Source organism: Neovison vison, chromosome 10, assembly GCF_020171115.1.
Source record: "Neovison vison isolate M4711 chromosome 10, ASM_NN_V1, whole genome shotgun sequence".
Classification (NCBI taxonomy): domain Eukaryota; kingdom Metazoa; phylum Chordata; class Mammalia; order Carnivora; family Mustelidae; genus Neogale; species Neogale vison.
The window spans coordinates 11,529,983-11,548,054 of record NC_058100.1 but is presented as its reverse complement, the minus strand read 5'-3'; the positions used below and the strand labels follow the sequence as shown (position 1 = coordinate 11,548,054).

Below are 18,072 nucleotides of genomic sequence, written 5' to 3'. Positions count from 1 at the left end.
TCTTGCACATAGCAGGTACTCAATAAACTGACTTTTGAATCAAAATGAACTCAACTGAATTACATATTACTCATTGTGTGTAGATTTTGTTTCGAATTCATGTTTCTGTCTGAACCATTTTAATATATGTTAGAATAGTGTACTGAGCGATCAGCCTCACTTCTACTTTGAAAGTTTTTTTAAACCCATATTTTTATCAGCATGGTCATACTTCACATCATCTTTAGACTTTAAGAAATCTCAGCTCTATCTCCATTTGTAAATGCCTAACCAATACTCAGCATTCATATTGTGTTTCCATTTAACCAAATCCACAAGATCGAATGTTCTGCTGTGCATTAAAATGGCCGTCCTCCTGTAGATCAGCTGTAACGACGTGTACGAAATAGTTCTTACCTTGATTGCTATCTGATTCTTTCCATTTCTCTATTTTATGTAGTAAACAGCTATCGAAGAAGTCTTTATAAGCTATTTCTCACTTGTATCTTTGGCTCCTACTGTTGGTTTCCATCTTGTTCAGTCATTGTCCACGAAGAGCCCTATGTAACAATTAAAAATTCCAGTTGCATACAAAATCTAGTTAAGGGTAAAATACTTTGCTTGACTGACCTAATAAGAGGCTTAAGATTAAATTTCATTTCCCTCCCTTTTCTTTTTTTTTTTTTTTTTTTTTTGGATAATTGGGTTTCATCTTAAGGCTGAACGATTTTCCCATTTCTTTATATATGAACAAATACAGGATAATGCCACATACCCCATTGATAAGGTCTTAGTAAATCGGCCTCGCTTAAAAAAATGGCCCTTGGACACATTTGATTATAATTCCTAAAATAGACGGGTTCATGTGTTCCAAAGCCCTTATCCCAATATTGGGATAAACCATTGATCAGAACTGCAAATTGTATACACTTGATTATGTCTGTCAGTAGAAAAATCTAACAGTCCACAGAAATCTTTATAGACTCTGACGAAGAAATATTTTAACAAGAGAATGCTTCTTATCTACACTGTCCACATTTAAAAGTGAACTTTTCCTCATTTTAACTTTATTCAGAACTGAAGGAACAGGGAGATTCTTTAATACTACTTTGAAATCTAAGTTGGTAATTTATCTCATTTGGAGGTTGTCATAGGGGGAAAATTGCAGTGTTTTTACCATAAAATAATTATGCATCTTTTATCCAAATATTTATTTTAGATTGTGTCTGCTGTACAGTATTGCCATCAAAAGTGCATTGTTCACCGTGATCTTAAGGTAAGCCACTGATTTTATAACAAGAAGTCTTAATCATGAACAGATGTTTTGTTAATACCGGAGCCATCTTTGTGGTTGCTGAGTTGTGCCAGGCGCTCCAAGGAAGGAGTTTTTACTTAATCCTCATAGCAACATCATGAAAAGTGATATTTTCACTGAGAAAATGAAGAAAATAGGGTGAGAAGTTATCTAACATTAAGGCTGGATGATTTGATTCACTATCAATAAGCTTGTTTTAATAGGTAAATGTGCAACTTTGTCCCCAACTAAAAATGTCCGAGATCCATTCAGTCAGCAGCAAGGTGGGAACGCAGGACAGGTGTGTCTGTGGCAGGTCTGCCAATGTCCATTCTCCACACGAGAGCTCAGAGAAATGGAAAGTCTCTCACATGTTTTTGTGAACGTCAAATGCATGTGATGAGTATAAACTAGCTTACTTTGGAATAAGACATTGAGACAGTCAAGAAAAGTTTGTGGCAGTGAGCATGGGAGCACAGGTATCTCTTTAAGGTCCTCGTTCATTTCCTCAGGATTAACACCCAGAAGAAGGATTGCTGGATTGGGTAGCAGTTCTCCTTTTCGTCTTTTGAGGAACCTCCATCGTTTTTCCCATAATGGCTCTGCCTGTTTACATTCCCACCAGCTATACTGGGGTGCCCATTTATTTTGCCGACTTGTTCTCTTTTATAGTTTTGATGGTAGCCATCCTTATCGGTGGAAAGTGTTACCTGATTTTGGTTGTGATTTATGGTTCCCTGATGGTCAGTGATGCTGAACGTACCTGTCATGTACCTATGGAGTCACGTACCTATTGGCCATGTTTATGTCTTCTTTGGAAAAATGTTTAGGGACTTTTGCTCATTTTTTAATTGTGGTGTATGGGGGGTTTTTTGGCTAATGAGTTGTATGAGTTTCTTATATATTTTGGATATTAATCCTTTATTAGTTGTAAAGTTTGCAAATATTTCTCCCAATCCATAGGTTACCTTTTTGTTGATGCTTTCCTTTACTATGCAGAAGCTTTTTACTTTAAATGAAGTCTCATTTATTTTTGCTTTGGCTGCCTGAGCCTTTAGTGTCATATTCAAAAATTAATAATACTGCATTGAATACTGGGAAATTTGCATAAGAGAATAGATTTATCTATGGATGTGGTCTCATCACACACACAAAAATAACTAAGCGAGGAGGTGATGAGTTAATTAGCTTGGCTGTTGTAATCATTTCACTACATATATAAAATCATTGTCTTATCGTACACCTTAAGTATATATACCATTTTCATTTAAAAATATTAAATAGGAGCACCTGGGTAGCTCATTTGGTTGAGCATCTGACTCTTGATTTTGGCTCAGGTCATGGTCTTGGGGATGTGAGATCCAACCCCACTTGGGGCTTCCTGTTCAGCGGGGAGTCTGCTTGATGATTCTCTGTCTTCCTCTCCTTTCCCCCTTCCCCTTCTTGCACATTCTCTCTCACTGTCTCTCCATCAATAAATAAATTTTAAAAAGAGATGGTATGGCTTTTTTAGGTATGCTTTTTTTTTCCTTTTATGAAATTAGAAAGTCCTGGAACTAAAATATTTGTCTTTTTTTTCCCCCTTTTTCTTTCTTCCTCCAAAGTTAACTTTCATCGTTCCTTACGTAGGAACCTATTTTTCTTTTTTTATTTTTCTCCCCATGACCTCTGTCAGTTACTCTAATACTGGTCTGCATTATACTTAAAAATACTGTCTTAAGGCGTGCCTGGGTGGCTTAGTTGGCTAAGGGTCTGATTCTTGATCTCAGGGTCATGAGTTCAATTCCCAGGGGGCTCCACACTGGCCATGGAGCCTACTTTAAAAAAAAAAAAATTGTCTTAAGCACCTGTCAGAAGTCTAGATCCTGTACTTTGGCTCCATTTTTCTGAGCTTGCAGATTTTCTACTGCTCCAAGATTTCGTTTCGTAGTTTCCTCTGTTTTAAGGAGCAATCACTTCCACAGATAAAGAGAAAGTAGAGGACTGCTCCCCTGGCTGTGTGTTTGACTCTCAGCCTATCATCTAATTTCTTATATGAACAGAAATCTGGGGGGGAAGAAAAATCATGTTCAACACCCTGAGGTTACCTCCAGTCTGGGGCATGGGGTTTCCCCTGCACTCCTGGAGCGGACCTCAGCATCCCTTGAGCTCTGCCCTGGTGAGGCAGCCAGCCAGACCTCTTGCCAGAGACTAGGAAAGTCCAGCTTGCTCACACATGGTCTCAGAAATTTACAGTGACCAGACCCTTACATCAGAACATCAAAATAACCTGGTTGTCACCCAGCCCATAAATGTTAGGATTTAAGATAAATCTTCCAAATGTATGTGCTGTGACAATATGTTAATGTCATAAACGTCACCTCGTTATTATCACATATTTTGGGGTTAGATGTACGTCCGTTTTTCTTTTTTTTTTAATTAAATTTAATTGTGTGTGTGTGTGTGTGTGTATTCCAGAATTCATTGTTTTTGCGTCACACCCAGTGCTCCATGCAGTATGAGCCCTCCATAATACCCACCTCCAGACTCACCCAGCCCCCCACCCTCCTGTCCTCCAAAACCCTCAGTTTGTTTCTCAGAGTCCACAGACTCTCATGGTTTGTCTTCCCTCCGATTTCCCCCAATTCACTTTTCCTTTCCTTCTCCTAATGTCCTCCATGTTATTCCTTATGCTCCACAAGTAAGTGCAGCCGTATGATAATTGACTCTCTCTGCTTGACTTATTTCACTCAGCATCATCTCCTCCAGTCCCAACCATGTTGATACAAAACTTTATGGTCAAATAATCTTCGACAAAGCAGGAAAAAATATACAGTGGAAAAAAGACAGTCTGTACCGCCATTTTCAAAGCAGAGATCCCAAGCTAGCACACCTTAAAGGCAAAGGAGGGCAAGGGAGGGAAGAGCCGTGTGGAGGGCGGGCGCCTGGCTCTCCAGCGCGACACGGAGCTCCCGCTTTACTCCTTTCTGTAACCCCATAAAACACGACAAAATATATATATAATTTTCTTCATCTATCCGTTATAAAAGAGTTTCAAGCAAAACGTGACAAAAAAGAAAGGCTTTATTAATTGCTTATATTTACAAAAGGCTCATTTAAAACTTTTTTTTATTATTTTAATGATTCTGATTTAGGATTTTGGAAAACCAGCATCTGAAAATATATGGGTGGAAATCGCTGCTTTCTACCAAAATATACCTGCAGAAGAGCATCTAGTTTTAGAACAACAAAAGGAAATCTAAAACAAACAAGGTCTAGTGAAGGCACTACTGTATTGTTTTGTTTTACTGAAAGAGCAGAGCTTTGCTGAGGGGGCATTCTGGAAGAGAGGACAAAGGATTGAGTTCAGTAGTCACAGGACCCCTGGCTGACAGTTATTTTAGGTATAGTCTTGAGCTCAGCATTAACCTACAATGCTCTACTAAAATAGAAAACTTTTGAGTAAACTTGTTCATTTAAGTCCAAGAAGGGTTTCATGATATGTCAACTTATATTTTTTAAAAGAGGTCATATTAAGGTACAGTCCCAGGATGTTTCTTACCATGAAAGAAAAAAAAATGGGTTTAAAATAATAGTGGAAGAAAAACTGTTTTCAGTAACTTTTCTCAAATAGTTGCAGATACACCTGTAAATGGGAGCTTTCCTTCTATAGTGCTAAAATTTCATCTTATATAAACATGATTCTGAACAGTTATGCATCAAGCACCATGCTGGGATTCTAAATCTGATATTATGCTTAAAAATGAGAAGGAAGAGGGGCCCCTGGGTGGCTCAGTCTGGTGAGCTTCGAACTCTTGATTTCGGCTTAGGTCATGATCTCGGGGTCCTGAGCTTGAACCCTCCATGGGGTTCCATGCTGGGCTCCCCTACACCCCGGGTCACACATGCATGCTTGCTCTCTCTCGGAAAAAAAAAAAGAGAGAGAGAAGCAAGAAATATATGTTGAGATCTGAACTAGTTGTAATAAATTTTTTGTTTTATGTAGACATTTACATTATCCTTTTTATTATTTTCCTCTTAGGCTGAAAACCTTCTCCTTGATGCTGATATGAATATTAAAATTGCTGACTTTGGTTTTAGTAATGAATTTACAGTCGGGAACAAATTGGACACATTTTGTGGAAGCCCGCCCTATGCTGCCCCTGAGCTTTTCCAAGGAAAGAAGTACGATGGGCCTGAGGTGGACGTGTGGAGCCTCGGTGTCATTCTCTATACACTCGTCAGTGGCTCCTTGCCCTTTGATGGCCAGAATCTGAAGGTATCCATGAAGTCCGCTACTGGTGTTTTATATCCAAGCATGATCATTTCAGTAGTCAGTTCTGAGTGCTTCCTTTGCCTTTTCAAGGAACTGCGGGAGCGAGTCCTGCGAGGGAAGTACCGTATTCCCTTCTACATGTCCACTGACTGTGAAAATCTTCTGAAGAAATTATTGGTGCTGAATCCAATAAAGAGAGGCAGCTTAGAAGTAAGTAATTTTTTGTACTCCAGATTTAAAACTCAACAATTAAGATAGTCTAAGAATGCCGAAGAGCATTTTAAATCAAATTTTTCCCCTGGTTGTTTTCTGGGTTTGGTTTGGGAAGTTGACAAGTCGTGTAATTTGTTTAGAGCTAGGGAAGGTGACGTGATTCTTTCACTGCTCAAAAGTTGTTAATAGTTCATTTCTTTAAAGACGGTTATTCCTTCTTTGCCCTGCAATGAAGTATTAAATTAAAACAACATAAAGATAGGAATAAGATTGACTTTTCGTTAGAGGAGGAGGAAAACCTGGCCTTTGTCAGAAATTGCATGCTTCAATACAAGAACCTTAGGTGTAGGTGTATAGGTATTTCGAAGATAAAAAAAAAAAGAAAAGATAATGGAAGTTCTAATCCAGTGAATATTTTATGACCATATCTGAAATTAGAAGCTGATTAAAAATTTTAAAGAGTGGCGCCTGGGTAGCTCAATGGGTTAAAGCTTCTGCTTTGGCTCAAATCATGATCCCAGGATCATGGGATCGAGCCCCACATCAGGCTCTCTGCTCAGCGGGGAGCCTGCTTCCCCCTCTCTCTCTGCCTGCCTCTCTGCCTACTTGTCATCTCTGTCTGTCAAATAAATAAATAAAATCTTTAAAAAAAATTTTTTTTAAGAAACCTCTCAATACCAGTACAGAAAATTTACAGTTTAAGTAGAACATACTGGAAACGGGAATTTCCTTTCTTAATGCACTGTTCCGTTGCCTACCTATGTTCCGCATGTGAGGTTATTTATAATGGATGCTATTATGTTATTCTAAATGTACCAAGTACGTTATAGCCAAATAACACCAAAGTGTCTAACCTTTTTTCCTTCCGACACTACAATTAAACAACTTATTTTCTACATATTTCATCCAGCTTTTTCTAAGGCTGCTTTAACCAATACTAAGGTTTAACTTCAGAGATCCAACATATACGGTTCACTAGCGTTTTGTTTTTTTTGTTGTTGTTGTTGTTGTTGTTGTTTTTGTCTTCATTTATTTGCCTTAATAGATGGGGTAGAAAATTCAGAGAACTAATCCCATTTAAACTGTACTTTTTAGAAAATTCAGAGAATTAACCCCATTTAAACTGTACTTTTTAGTGTAGCGGTGGGGCTTTCTGGCACAGACTCCGTGCTGGGTAGAAGGCAGCCTTATAGTGAGCCATCCCTGTGGACAGAGCTCTTGGGTTCATTTGGGTTTGTAATGTTATTTCCACAAATATATTCCACTAAAAGATATAATGTGTTTTGGTGGAAGTTAAGGGATGGTGACTTCTGTTGGGAAATTATTTTAAATGCTTTATGTTAGTGAATTACATATCAGATACCTTTTACTCACTTATTTGTTTAAATGCAGTTAATTCATTCCCATAATTTTTGTGGGTTTTTTTTTCCTTTGGGGGTAAAAGGACATGTTAGTAATGTTTTTATAGCGAAGCCTGTGAAATAGAGAAGGCTTCTTTTGTGTTACAGCTTCTCTAAACTTGTTTTTGACCTTTATTCGTAGGAAGTTATGTGAAACAGTGAAAAAGTTAAAGTCGTTGACTCTCGTATCAATTCTAAAATTTTATGGCAATAGGGTCACCTGACTGGCTCAGTTGGAGGAGTGTGCGACTCTTGATCTTGGGGTCATGAGTTCAAGCCCCACGTTGGGTGTAGAGCTCACTTAATTTAAATTTTTAAAAAAGACTATTTAAAAAATAAAATTTTATGGTGACATAAGTCTTTCTTAATCCTGCTTTATGGCACACTTTTATCATAGGAACCTAGTTTACCTGAATATCATTTAATAAAATGTCCATAGTTGAGGCATCAGCACAGCTGAGAAGAACAAAAAGAATATATAAAAATTATTATTATAGATGTTACAAATCTCTTAGTATGTCTAAGTATGTAGTCACTTAAAGATGATTAATTTACAGTAGCCACATATTTAAGTCTTTCATCCTTAGCATTAAAATCCAGAGGATTAAAGTATCAGAATTCTGGGTTGTTTAAAAGCCAAATTATTATATTAAAACATTTGATCATCAGAATCTCAGCTTGATGTATTTGAGTATAATCTAGAACCTTCTGTTCCAGCTTATCAAAAATAAGTTTTCCAGCCACAGGATCGTGAGTCTACAGTGGAAATATTATCATAATATTGCAGATACCACTGTACAAAGGCCGGTCTGCTTCACAGTTCCCAGAAATAACTTTCCAGAGAAACCTGACACTGTTTTAAAAAAAAGGGAAGAAAGATTTCTTACACCAAACCTTGAGAAACTCCCCTTGAAATAGCAATGATGTCAAAAATTATTTTAGTCTCCTTTTATTTTTCATACCAACTTTAGTAGCAGCTGTACAGGAAGAAAAATCCCTAAGCTCTAAAAAATAGCTATTTTCAAAACACCAGTCATGAGCGTGTAAACGTAAATTTTTGTACAGTAGTAATGTTCCATGTCAAGTTGCGTTCTTTTTTTCTTTTAACTTCAAAGTTTTGGGTTATGTGCTTTCTACTTTATCATAAACATGATCTCCTTCCGTGCCAGTAGCAGTGTTGTTCCCTTTGGCTTATGTACCCCTGCTTGTTGCACCTTCGAGTTGTTTCCATTGTTTTTTACTAAAGATAATGTGATACACTTTTTCCCCTTTGGGACATGTGCTTAGATATATTCTCCAGAGTGTCATTAGTGCACCAAGGAATATAAACAGTCTTATGGGTCTTCTGCATTCATTGCTAGAAATTGTGTGACCTAAGACATTTGAAGGTATCTGTTCTCCACACTTGATTCACTATTCGATATAATAATTTCTGGTATATGATGCCTGTATGGTAGTTATGTAGTTTGTCACAATTGCTTTAATTTGTATATATTTCACCAGAGATAATGCCTAATATTTTTAATGAGCAGGTTAACTTTGCTTCTTTACATATAAGCTCTGTGTCTCTGAACTGCTTGTCTAATGGAGTCTGATTAATCAGCCTTCGAGATCTGTATCAGTTTTGTACATTTTAACAGGAAAAATCTCCTCTGTTAATTCTTCTATTTTTTTAAAATGGAACTTTATGTATTTTGGGGGTGTTAACTTGAGTATCAAGAGTCACTGATGAGAGCAAACACTAGTCTTTCTTCATTATATAATTTGTTAATATTGAAATTCAACTTAAGGAATCTTATGCGACTATTTATTATCTTACTAAACTTCTCATTTAACTCAAGTATCTTCCTGTCACTTCTCAAATATGACTACATCCTTTATTAAGGTCTTTCTTGAAGACTTCTATGTTAAGTAACTTATTTATGCCCCATGAAAATAAAATGAATGAAATTAGTTTCTTACTCTACTTGCTTGACCTATTGCCATCTCTAGAACTAAGCAATTGCATACACTTTTTCATTTTGTACATGTGAACGCTGGCAGAGCTTGTTCATTGCTCTAATAATTGGAGGGATACAATCACGTATGATTTTTAAAAGATTTGTGTTTTATGTTATAAACTAATTTTTTTTCCTATTTTCTGGAATATTGGTGTGGTTTTTATTAGAAAAAAACTGATAATTTTTTTCTGCTATCCCTTCTATGTACATCTTCTTTAATTTTTCCAGTCCTTAACCAGAATCGACTGTGTTACCTTTCAAAATAATGCAGAATTTGAGTCTAAGGCAAAGCTCCTCCTTATCGCCCTTTCTCTGTATCTGTATCCTCCTCAAAAAAGTATTTATTTGGGGCGCCTGGGTGGCTCAGTGGGTTAAGCCTCTACCTTCGGCTCAGGTCATGATCTCAGGCTCCTGGGATCGAGTCCCGCATCCGGCTCTCTGCTCAGCAGGGAGACTGCTTCCTCCTCTCTCTCTCTCTCTGCCTGCCTCTCCATCTACTTGTGATTTCTCTCTGTCAAATAAATAAATAAAATCTTTTAAAAAAAAAAAGTATTTATTTGTGCTTTAACACCTTTTCAGCTGCCGCCAATATGATCTTAAAAATCTTGCTTGTGTCTGCCCAACACAAGAGGCAATAAAGCAAATAATAATCTTTTTGTAATGCAAGATTTCTAAGTACAGATTAAGAAGCTTATGATGAATACAGAGGTTGAAACCATTTAAGAAAAATTATTTCCATCTGGCTGTCCTATAGTCCACAAATTTTTAATGTGCACCCACACTTTAGGTAGGGTGTTTATTTCCATTGTTAATTTATTTCTTCATAATTCATCTGAATCAGTTATTTTGATAGAAATTCTCAGCAAGTAGTCCTCTATGTACATTGGCAGAAGTGGCTAGAGTAAACTCTCTCTTGTTCAGTTTGGAATCTTGTTTGACCTCTTGTTTCTCATTTTGAGATTTCTCAGGGGCGCCTGGCTGGCTCAGTCAGTGGAGCATATGACTCTTGATCTCAGGGTTGTGAGTTCAAGCCCCATATTGGGCGTAGGGATTACTTAAAAAAAGAAGAGAGCGATCTCAAATGAAATCTAAAATGGGTCAGTTTATTCAGCTGGTTTAGTGCACTTTGCTGGCCTGGTGATTAGAACCCTGCCTGAAACCACACAGCAAGGTTTTCATGAATACCCTCCCCCCGCCCCTCGCCACCCTGTCACGCAGCACCTCCGTTTCTGGGGGCATTTTTGCCTTGGCATCGGTGCAAACTCTGGTTCCCACGGAAGAATTTTGTATGAGTGTGAGGTTCACACAACTAAGGCTTCTTCTCCGTGGGTCTCCTCTTGCATACATCCGTATTTTGTTGCTCTCTACTTTACCCCTGGAAAAGACCTCACATTCGGAATTAATAGACTGAATGTCCTTGCATGTTCTTTTAAACAGATTTCCTTCCCCACCTTTTTCTTGCTCTGAAATCCAACTATTTCTGTGAGACGGACTCTTCTAAATGGGCTCCTGGCAGTCCCCAGTGAGGACGGCAAGAAGAGAGAACAGCGAAACCGTGTCCCTTCTGTCCTCGCTGCCCTGTTGTCTCTCCTTATTGCTGCTGGGGTTTTCCCGCTTTCCCTGGATCTGCCTTGCCTGGGATCTAACTTTGCATGAGGGTGAGCGGGGTCTGGGCTCCTGCAGTGTCTCCTCAGATTGTTCTTCTCGTGGTGCAATTTCTAAAATGCTGCATATCATCTTTATTAATAAAAAAGAACATTTCTCTATTGCCTTGTCAGATCACATTTAAATGCATCACCGGCAGAGACCGTGTTTCCCACTCTTTCGCTGCTTTGGTTCTGAGTCCGAGCTGCTTCGCGGGGTCCTCCTTACACGCCTCTGCCTCGACCCTCCCACCGGTCCAGATACGACTGGTATCCCCAGAGTCTCTTCAGATTCTCCTCCTGATGATTCCTTTCCTGGAAATCCCAGCCCACACTGCAAGTTGCCCTCTTGTTCTTTAGTAATCTCTCCTGCAAACAGCATAGTTTTGAATAGTTAATGCTACTGTGTGTTCAGATTATGTCAGCTCTCATGAGTAAATCTTTTCTCCCCAAATAAAAGACAAGTTGTGTAAGGCTTTGGTCCACATACATATTTTTCCTCGACGTGGACAGATACATAATGGTCATGAAATGAACACCAAATAGCCAGTTTAATTGTGAAACATCAGAAAATTTGGATTATCTTCATTTCGCTTTTAATTGCTTATTGTCCAGCTATCAAATCTCTTATTGCTCTTATATTTCTTAACTTAAATTATGGCTCCCCTATTTCTTCTATCAGGCACCTAAGGTAAAATCCTAAGAAACCTCTTGGATTCCAGCCTTTCTTTCCCTCGTTCCCAGAACAGATTCTGTCCTCAGGTGCTTCGGATTATACCTCTAGGTTTTCCGTCTTCCATTTCCTGATGGCCAGTGCAGCCCATGGTTGTCTGTCTCCTGGACATTCTAGGGGCTTCCTTAGCCATCTTCATTGCCAAGCCCCTCTCAATATTTCCCTGCACCCAGGGCTTCTGTAGCAGCCTTATTTTAAAATACTGCCCAGTTCAAAAGCCACAGCAAGCATGTGTGCTGGGAAAGATAGCACAAGGCACAGTCTTTATCCTCAAGGACTCCGACTTCCGTGTGGGAGACACACACGTGCCGTCTCAGTATCTCCTTCACAAACAGCTCCCTCTTCTGTACCGTCCCACCTCCTCTCTGTGGACGCCTTTCTCTCCCAGCCTTTGTACATGTATCTTCCATTTTAAACAAAGGCACCCTTCAGCCCCCAGTCCTTGTCTAGGATCCCTTCTTATTCCTCCCTTACTGGCCTTTTTTTTTTAAGATTTTTAAAATTTGGGGCACCTGGGTGGCTCAGTGGGTTAAAGCTCTGCCTTCGGCTGAGGTCATGATCTCAGGGTCCTGGGATCGAGTCCTGCATCAGGCTCTCTGCTCAGCGGGGAGCCTGCTTCCCCCTCTCTCACTGCCTGCCTCTCTGCCTACTTGTGATCTCTATCAAATAAATAAATAAAATGTTTTTTTTTGTTTTTTTTTTTTAAAGATTTTTTATTTTTTTTTATTTATTTATTTGAGAGAGAGAGACAGTGAGAGAGAGCATGAGCGAGGAGAAGGTCAGAGAGCGAAGCAGACTCCCCATGGAGCTGGGAGCCCGATGTGGGACTCGATCCCGGGACTCCAGGATCACGCCCTGAGCCGAAGGCAGTCGTCCAACCAACTGAGCCACCCAGGCATCCCAATAAAATGTTTTTTAAAAAAAAAGATTTTTAAAATTTATTTATTTGAGAGAGAGTACGAACAAGGGGAGGGGCAGAGGGAGAAGCAGGCTCCCCGCCAAGCAGGGAACCCAATGCGGGGTTCAGTCCCAGGACCCCAAAGTCCTGACCTGAGCCAAAGGCAGGCGCCTAACCGGCTAAGCCACCCTGGTGCCCCACTGGCCTGACTGTTAACGAAGCATCTCGGCTCCGAGTCTTACACAATACACAGCCCTCACCATAGCACATACTCTCCCTAATGTCCATCATCCAGCCACCCCATCCCTCCCATGCCCATCCCCTCCAGCAACCTTCAGTTTGTTTCCTGAGATTAAGAGTCCCTTACAGTTTGTCTCCCTCTCTGGTTTCTGGTTTCTGGTTTCAGGTTTCATTTTTTTCCTCTCTTCCCCTTAGGATCCTCTGCCTAGTTTCTTAAATTCCACGTAACAGTGAGATCATATGAAAACTGTCTTTCTCTGATTGACTTATTTAAGAGATTAGATCTCGAAAGTTCTCATCATGAGGAAAAAAATTGTAACTGAAGTGATGGATGTTAACTGTGGTGATCATAATATTTGTATATATCAAATTATTATGTCATATACCTTAGACTAATACAAAGTTTATGTCATTCAGATCTCAATAAAAATAGGGGGGAAAGAAGAAAGTTAGTGGTGATCTGTTAAGAGTTACACGTCTGCATGATTTTAAGTATATATGAATTATGTACAAATTTGCATTGAAATGTGTATCATGTAACCCAAACCTTTGGAAAATTCCTCCCATCCAGAACAGCAGCATTCTTACAGATTGCAGTTCTTAGAGGCCTCTTAGAGGCCTGCCTGCTCTGGAGTGCTGTCTTCTAGTGAATGATTTTAGCTAAATATTATTAAATGAGGGGACGGTGTCTGAGCAAACAACCTCAGAAGGATCTCTATATGGAATTTTATTTTTCTGATTAGTAGAATATTGGCAGGTAAAATTTAGAGATGGAGAATATACTTTGCAGGACCTGAACAAAGAATATGAATATATCAACCTCTAAAACATTCCTGAATGAAAACCTAGAATTCAATAGTCATAACATGTTAAAAATTTTTCCAAATTAATACAGAACCATTTCCCCAGAATTACTCCCCACTAGTTGCCTTTTTGTGTGTGTAGTAAAAACAAAAACAAAAACAAAACAAAATAAAACAAACCAGGAATGTATACTCTTTACAGTTTTAAGAGTGCATTACAGTATTGTCACCTCTGTGTCCATGGTTGGGCAGCAGATCTCTGAATCTTGTTCCCCTCGCAAGAGTGAGACTCTGTACCACGGAGCAGCTAGCTCCCTGTTGCTCCCTGTTGCTCCCTCTCCCAGCCCCTGGCAAACACCATTCTACTGCCCGTTTCTAGGAGTTTCATTACTTTAGACACCCTCATATAATGATTGTCTGTCTTTTTGTGGCCAGCTTGTTTCACCGAGAAATGGCCACAAGTTTCATCCACGATATAGCATGTGGATTGCATTCTTTTTAAGGCTGACTAACATTCCGTCGCGTGTGGCTGCATTTTCTTTGTACATTCACCCATCGGACATTTAGGTTGTCCCACATCATGGCTGTTGCGCGTAATGGTGCAGTGAACGCGGCTGTGCAGATGCCCTTCAGGATCCTGTGTCGGGTCTTTTAGATATATACACAGAGACGGAATTACTCGCTTATGTCTATAGTTCTGTTCAATGTTTTGAGGGACCCCCATACTGTTTACAGGAGCAGAGACATCATTTGAGCCACCCCAGTGGTGCACAAGGGGTCCAGGCTCTTCACGTGCTCACCCATGCCGATTATTTTCATCTTTTTCGATAGTAGCCATCCTAACAGACAGGACGTGTGATACCTCATCGTGGTTTTTATTTCCCTGATGATTAGTGATGTTAGCATCTTTTCATGTGCTTTTTGGCCCTTGGTATGTATTCTTTTGGAGAAATATCTGTTTAAGTCCTTTGCCCTTTTTTTTTTAATCAGGCAGTTTTGTTGTTCCTGAGTTGTAGGATTTCCCGTACATATATATTATTAACCCCTTATCAGATATATGGTTGTGAATATGTTCCCATTCCATTGGATGCCTCCACTAGGTTGCTTTTTAACAACCTGGGACTGACTCTCGTTTCACAGCCTCACTTAAATGTGACTCTTGAAATTCACATCCATCCCAGTCTTCATCCTGATTCCTGCTCATCCCTGACTCTAGGCTTCCATTTTGACCATTCTCCCCTTCCATCTTCTCTGAGCTGTCTTTACTGACTAATCCTAACTTCTTCCACACCCCATGATCTCTGCTTTCCTAATGTCTTAACAAATGGTGATTTTAAAATACAGGTATTTGTATATTTGGCAAAAAGGAACAGTCTCATCTGAATGTAATACTATGAAGGAGAGGTTGAAATCACTAGGTCCTTAGGTTAAATGAGAAGATACTCCTTTTCAAGGAACATGGGCAGCAAGTTATTTGAATGGATACATTTGGTGAGTATGCAGGATGATAGTTGTACTTGTTGTAAGGTGTGTAAGTGTGTCCCAAAGTCCTACGCCACTTGTTGGCCTGCTAATCAATTAGGAAAATAACTTTAGATAGACGACATCATGGTTCTCGTTGAGCAAAGCAATTAATTGCACATTTACTAAAATAGAGCTGAAGTCAATGGTGGAATGTTCTGATTGGCCAAACATAATGTAAAGTTTATTTCCTAGCAAATAATGAAAGATCGGTGGATGAATGTTGGTCATGAGGAAGAAGAGCTAAAGCCATATACTGAGCCTGAACCAGATTTCAATGACACGAAAAGAATAGGTAAGGATTTAAACGCTGTGAGATGTGCTGGCCCTGTGCTAGAAGAGACCAGTCGGCTACCAACATAGATTTTTAAAATATAAATAGGAAACTATGTTTATTTGAAAAATACTTGCATTGTCATCTTTTCTTTCCATCAACAGACACCAAACATTACAGATTTCAAGTTTGTCTGCTTTTAAGTTACAATCCAATTCAGTTGTTGGCACCAGTGATATAAAAATTAAAATAATGTGGTTGTTTTCTTTCAGCCATTCCTAACAGGAGGAATGACTGTTTAAGTATCCACACTGATCAGACTGTTAAGTAGCCACAAAACAGAGCATGTATCTTAGCCGGAAATGTGGAGGCCCTGGAGCTGAAAGGGTGAACACCGTGGCTCTCCCCCTCGATTTTCCAGTGTCTCGGCAGGGTACTTCCTCCCACACCGCTCTGCTTCCAGCCTGTTCTCTGCGTTTCTCTCTCCATTACCAAAGCTGTCAGAGACTCACACCTGAGTCATCTCTGCTTTTCCCCTCTCTGACTGGAGAGCAGAGGACCCAGGGAAGGCTTGCGATTCTAGAGTGTTTGGAATCCCGTCAGAACAACCGTGGAATTCAAGCCTTCCAAAGAAGAGTCAACCTGCCTTCCTATCAGAAAGCAGAAATTGTGAAGAGTTGAGAGAAAACATACTATGCGTGGCTGAGAGTGTGTTAAGAGATAGACAGAAAGAGAGAAGGGATTTTGTGTCACAGGTGGTGTGTCTCTGGCTGGACTAAGGCAGTGAACTCAGGAATGCATTAGGTGCTGAGACACAGACCTGCCGTGAGCATGGATTCCATGATACAGATAGTTCCTGCATGAAAAATTATCAATATACAAGATCTAAATATGCAGTATCTATATATTAATGATCCACAAGTTTTTACAGTTACATGATACTTTAACATTTCAAAATTTAGTTTTCATATTTTATGTTGGCAAGCTTGCTTATGTGTTAATTTGTTTACAAAAATAAACCCTTTTTCAGAAAAATTGCTTTTTTTTTTTAATTTCTAGACATCATGGTCACCATGGGTTTCGCTCGAGATGAGATAAATGACGCCTTAATAAATCAGAAATATGATGAAATTATGGCTACTTATATTCTTCTAGGTAGAAAACCACCTGAAGTAAGTTCTTTACCTTTTTAGATTAATGTTAATTATTTCTTGAGACAAGTGACAGCTAAGATAAAACACCTTTATTCTATGTGGTATCAGAAATCATATAAAGAGCCTAACAGTCTTACTTTCAGAATTCAAACTCAAGATGCTAAGTTACAAACTGGTCTCATTTCCAAGTACCCGGGGAGATTCTGCTCTGAAAGAGCAGACCACATGCTCTGCTTAGCTCTGAGAGGCTCACACCGTCCCGTCTTTGAGAACGAGCTCCCCTGGAGTTGGGTCCCCAAGCCGCAGTCCTGTCACAGCTAACATGGTCATTCTGGGTGTGCAGAAAACATAGTGACCAAAACAGAGGGAGGGATGGCGTTTAAGACAAAATAGACGTCTGAGATGATTTTAAAAAGATGGGACTAGGAAAAGGCCGTTTGGTGATATTTTGCCTTGTAGAACGTCAAGTGGCTTTTGTACTGGCAGTTGGGAATTCTCAAGGCCAGGAAGATCTCTAATAAGGAGATAGATTCAGGAAGTAACTGCGTGCAGATGGTGGTTGAACCATAAAAGCAAGTGATCCTTCGGGACAGCAAATATAAAGGTATAAATTGAGAGTCAAGAACAGAGCCGAGCACATGGACAGTTTGTTAACGATTAGACAGCTGTGGGAGGCATTTTATAGAAATAGGCTGAAATTATTTTTAATTAGATAGTAACTGTTAGTGAGGCAGTACATTCAACTGACATTTATTGGGTCTGTTCTGTCCTGGAAACCACGCTGTGTACTGCACCCAGGAAGGTAAGAAAGTCCGTGCTCCTAGGGAGCCCTGGGTCTGGAGGGGAGCTGCGCAGTCCGCGGTGTGGTACAGGTGCCGCGGCCCTGGTCCAGGGCAGGCACGGGATCTCTGTGGTGTAGGGCAGGACAGGCACCCACAGCAGCAAGATTTAACAGGACGTGTAACCTTTGGAAGTGAGGGTGTGAGAGACCTTCAGGTTTCCAGCATGGGTGACTGGTTTTGTAAGATGTATTTGCCAGGATATGAAAACAGTGGATTTCCAGGGGAAGATGGGAAGTTCATTCTCTTTGGGATGATTGAACTTGAGATTTCCTGTTGGGTGGAGCTGTTCAGGAGACGTTTGGATACATTGGATACACAGCGGGCTTGGAGGGAGTGACCCGAGCAGCATTAATAGGTTTGGGAGCTGTGATCAGAGGAGCACACCATTTGTGCCAGCAGCTGCTCTGAGGACTCCACTCAAGTTAATGCCTGTCACCCTCTCAGACCCTACCCGGTGGGCACTGTTGTTCCAGAGGAGGAGGGGGGCTCAGTGGAGGCCCTGATGGTTGGAGAAGTGGTATCATAAGAAGCCAAATCAAAAAAAAAAAAAAAAGAAGCCAAATCAAGAGAATTTTAAGAAGTGGGAAGTAGTACAAACCGTTATTCCTGAAGTCTTTGACCTGTTTCTACTTAGCATTTAGATTTCACTCCTTAGATCTTTAATTTTCCTATTAATTTAAATATAAAAGAAGCCATAGCATTACAAGTGTACAACGCACCCAGGTGTGAATTAAAATGAACTTTGAATCGTGTGAGTATAAACTAATGAGGCTACTCCAAGTAGTAAGAGCCTGAACTTCGGAGCCGGGTTCCCTGGGTCTGA

General features: G+C 39.8%; 1 protein-coding gene across 4 annotated transcripts in view; it reads left to right on the top strand.

Annotated features, from left to right (window-relative positions):
* The window catches only part of MARK1 (microtubule affinity regulating kinase 1), a 114,257-nt gene that overhangs the window by 73,212 nt on the left and 22,973 nt on the right, over positions 1–18,072 (top strand). For all 4 annotated transcript variants that reach the window (XM_044266807.1, XM_044266806.1, XM_044266804.1 and 1 more), the window contains exons 7-11: positions 1,199–1,255; positions 5,295–5,531; positions 5,619–5,738; positions 15,175–15,274; positions 16,313–16,425. In XM_044266807.1, coding sequence (XP_044122742.1) covers positions 1,199–1,255; positions 5,295–5,531; positions 5,619–5,738; positions 15,175–15,274; positions 16,313–16,425 — 627 coding nt within the window. The remainder of the gene's footprint in view (positions 1–1,198; positions 1,256–5,294; positions 5,532–5,618; positions 5,739–15,174; positions 15,275–16,312; positions 16,426–18,072) is intronic.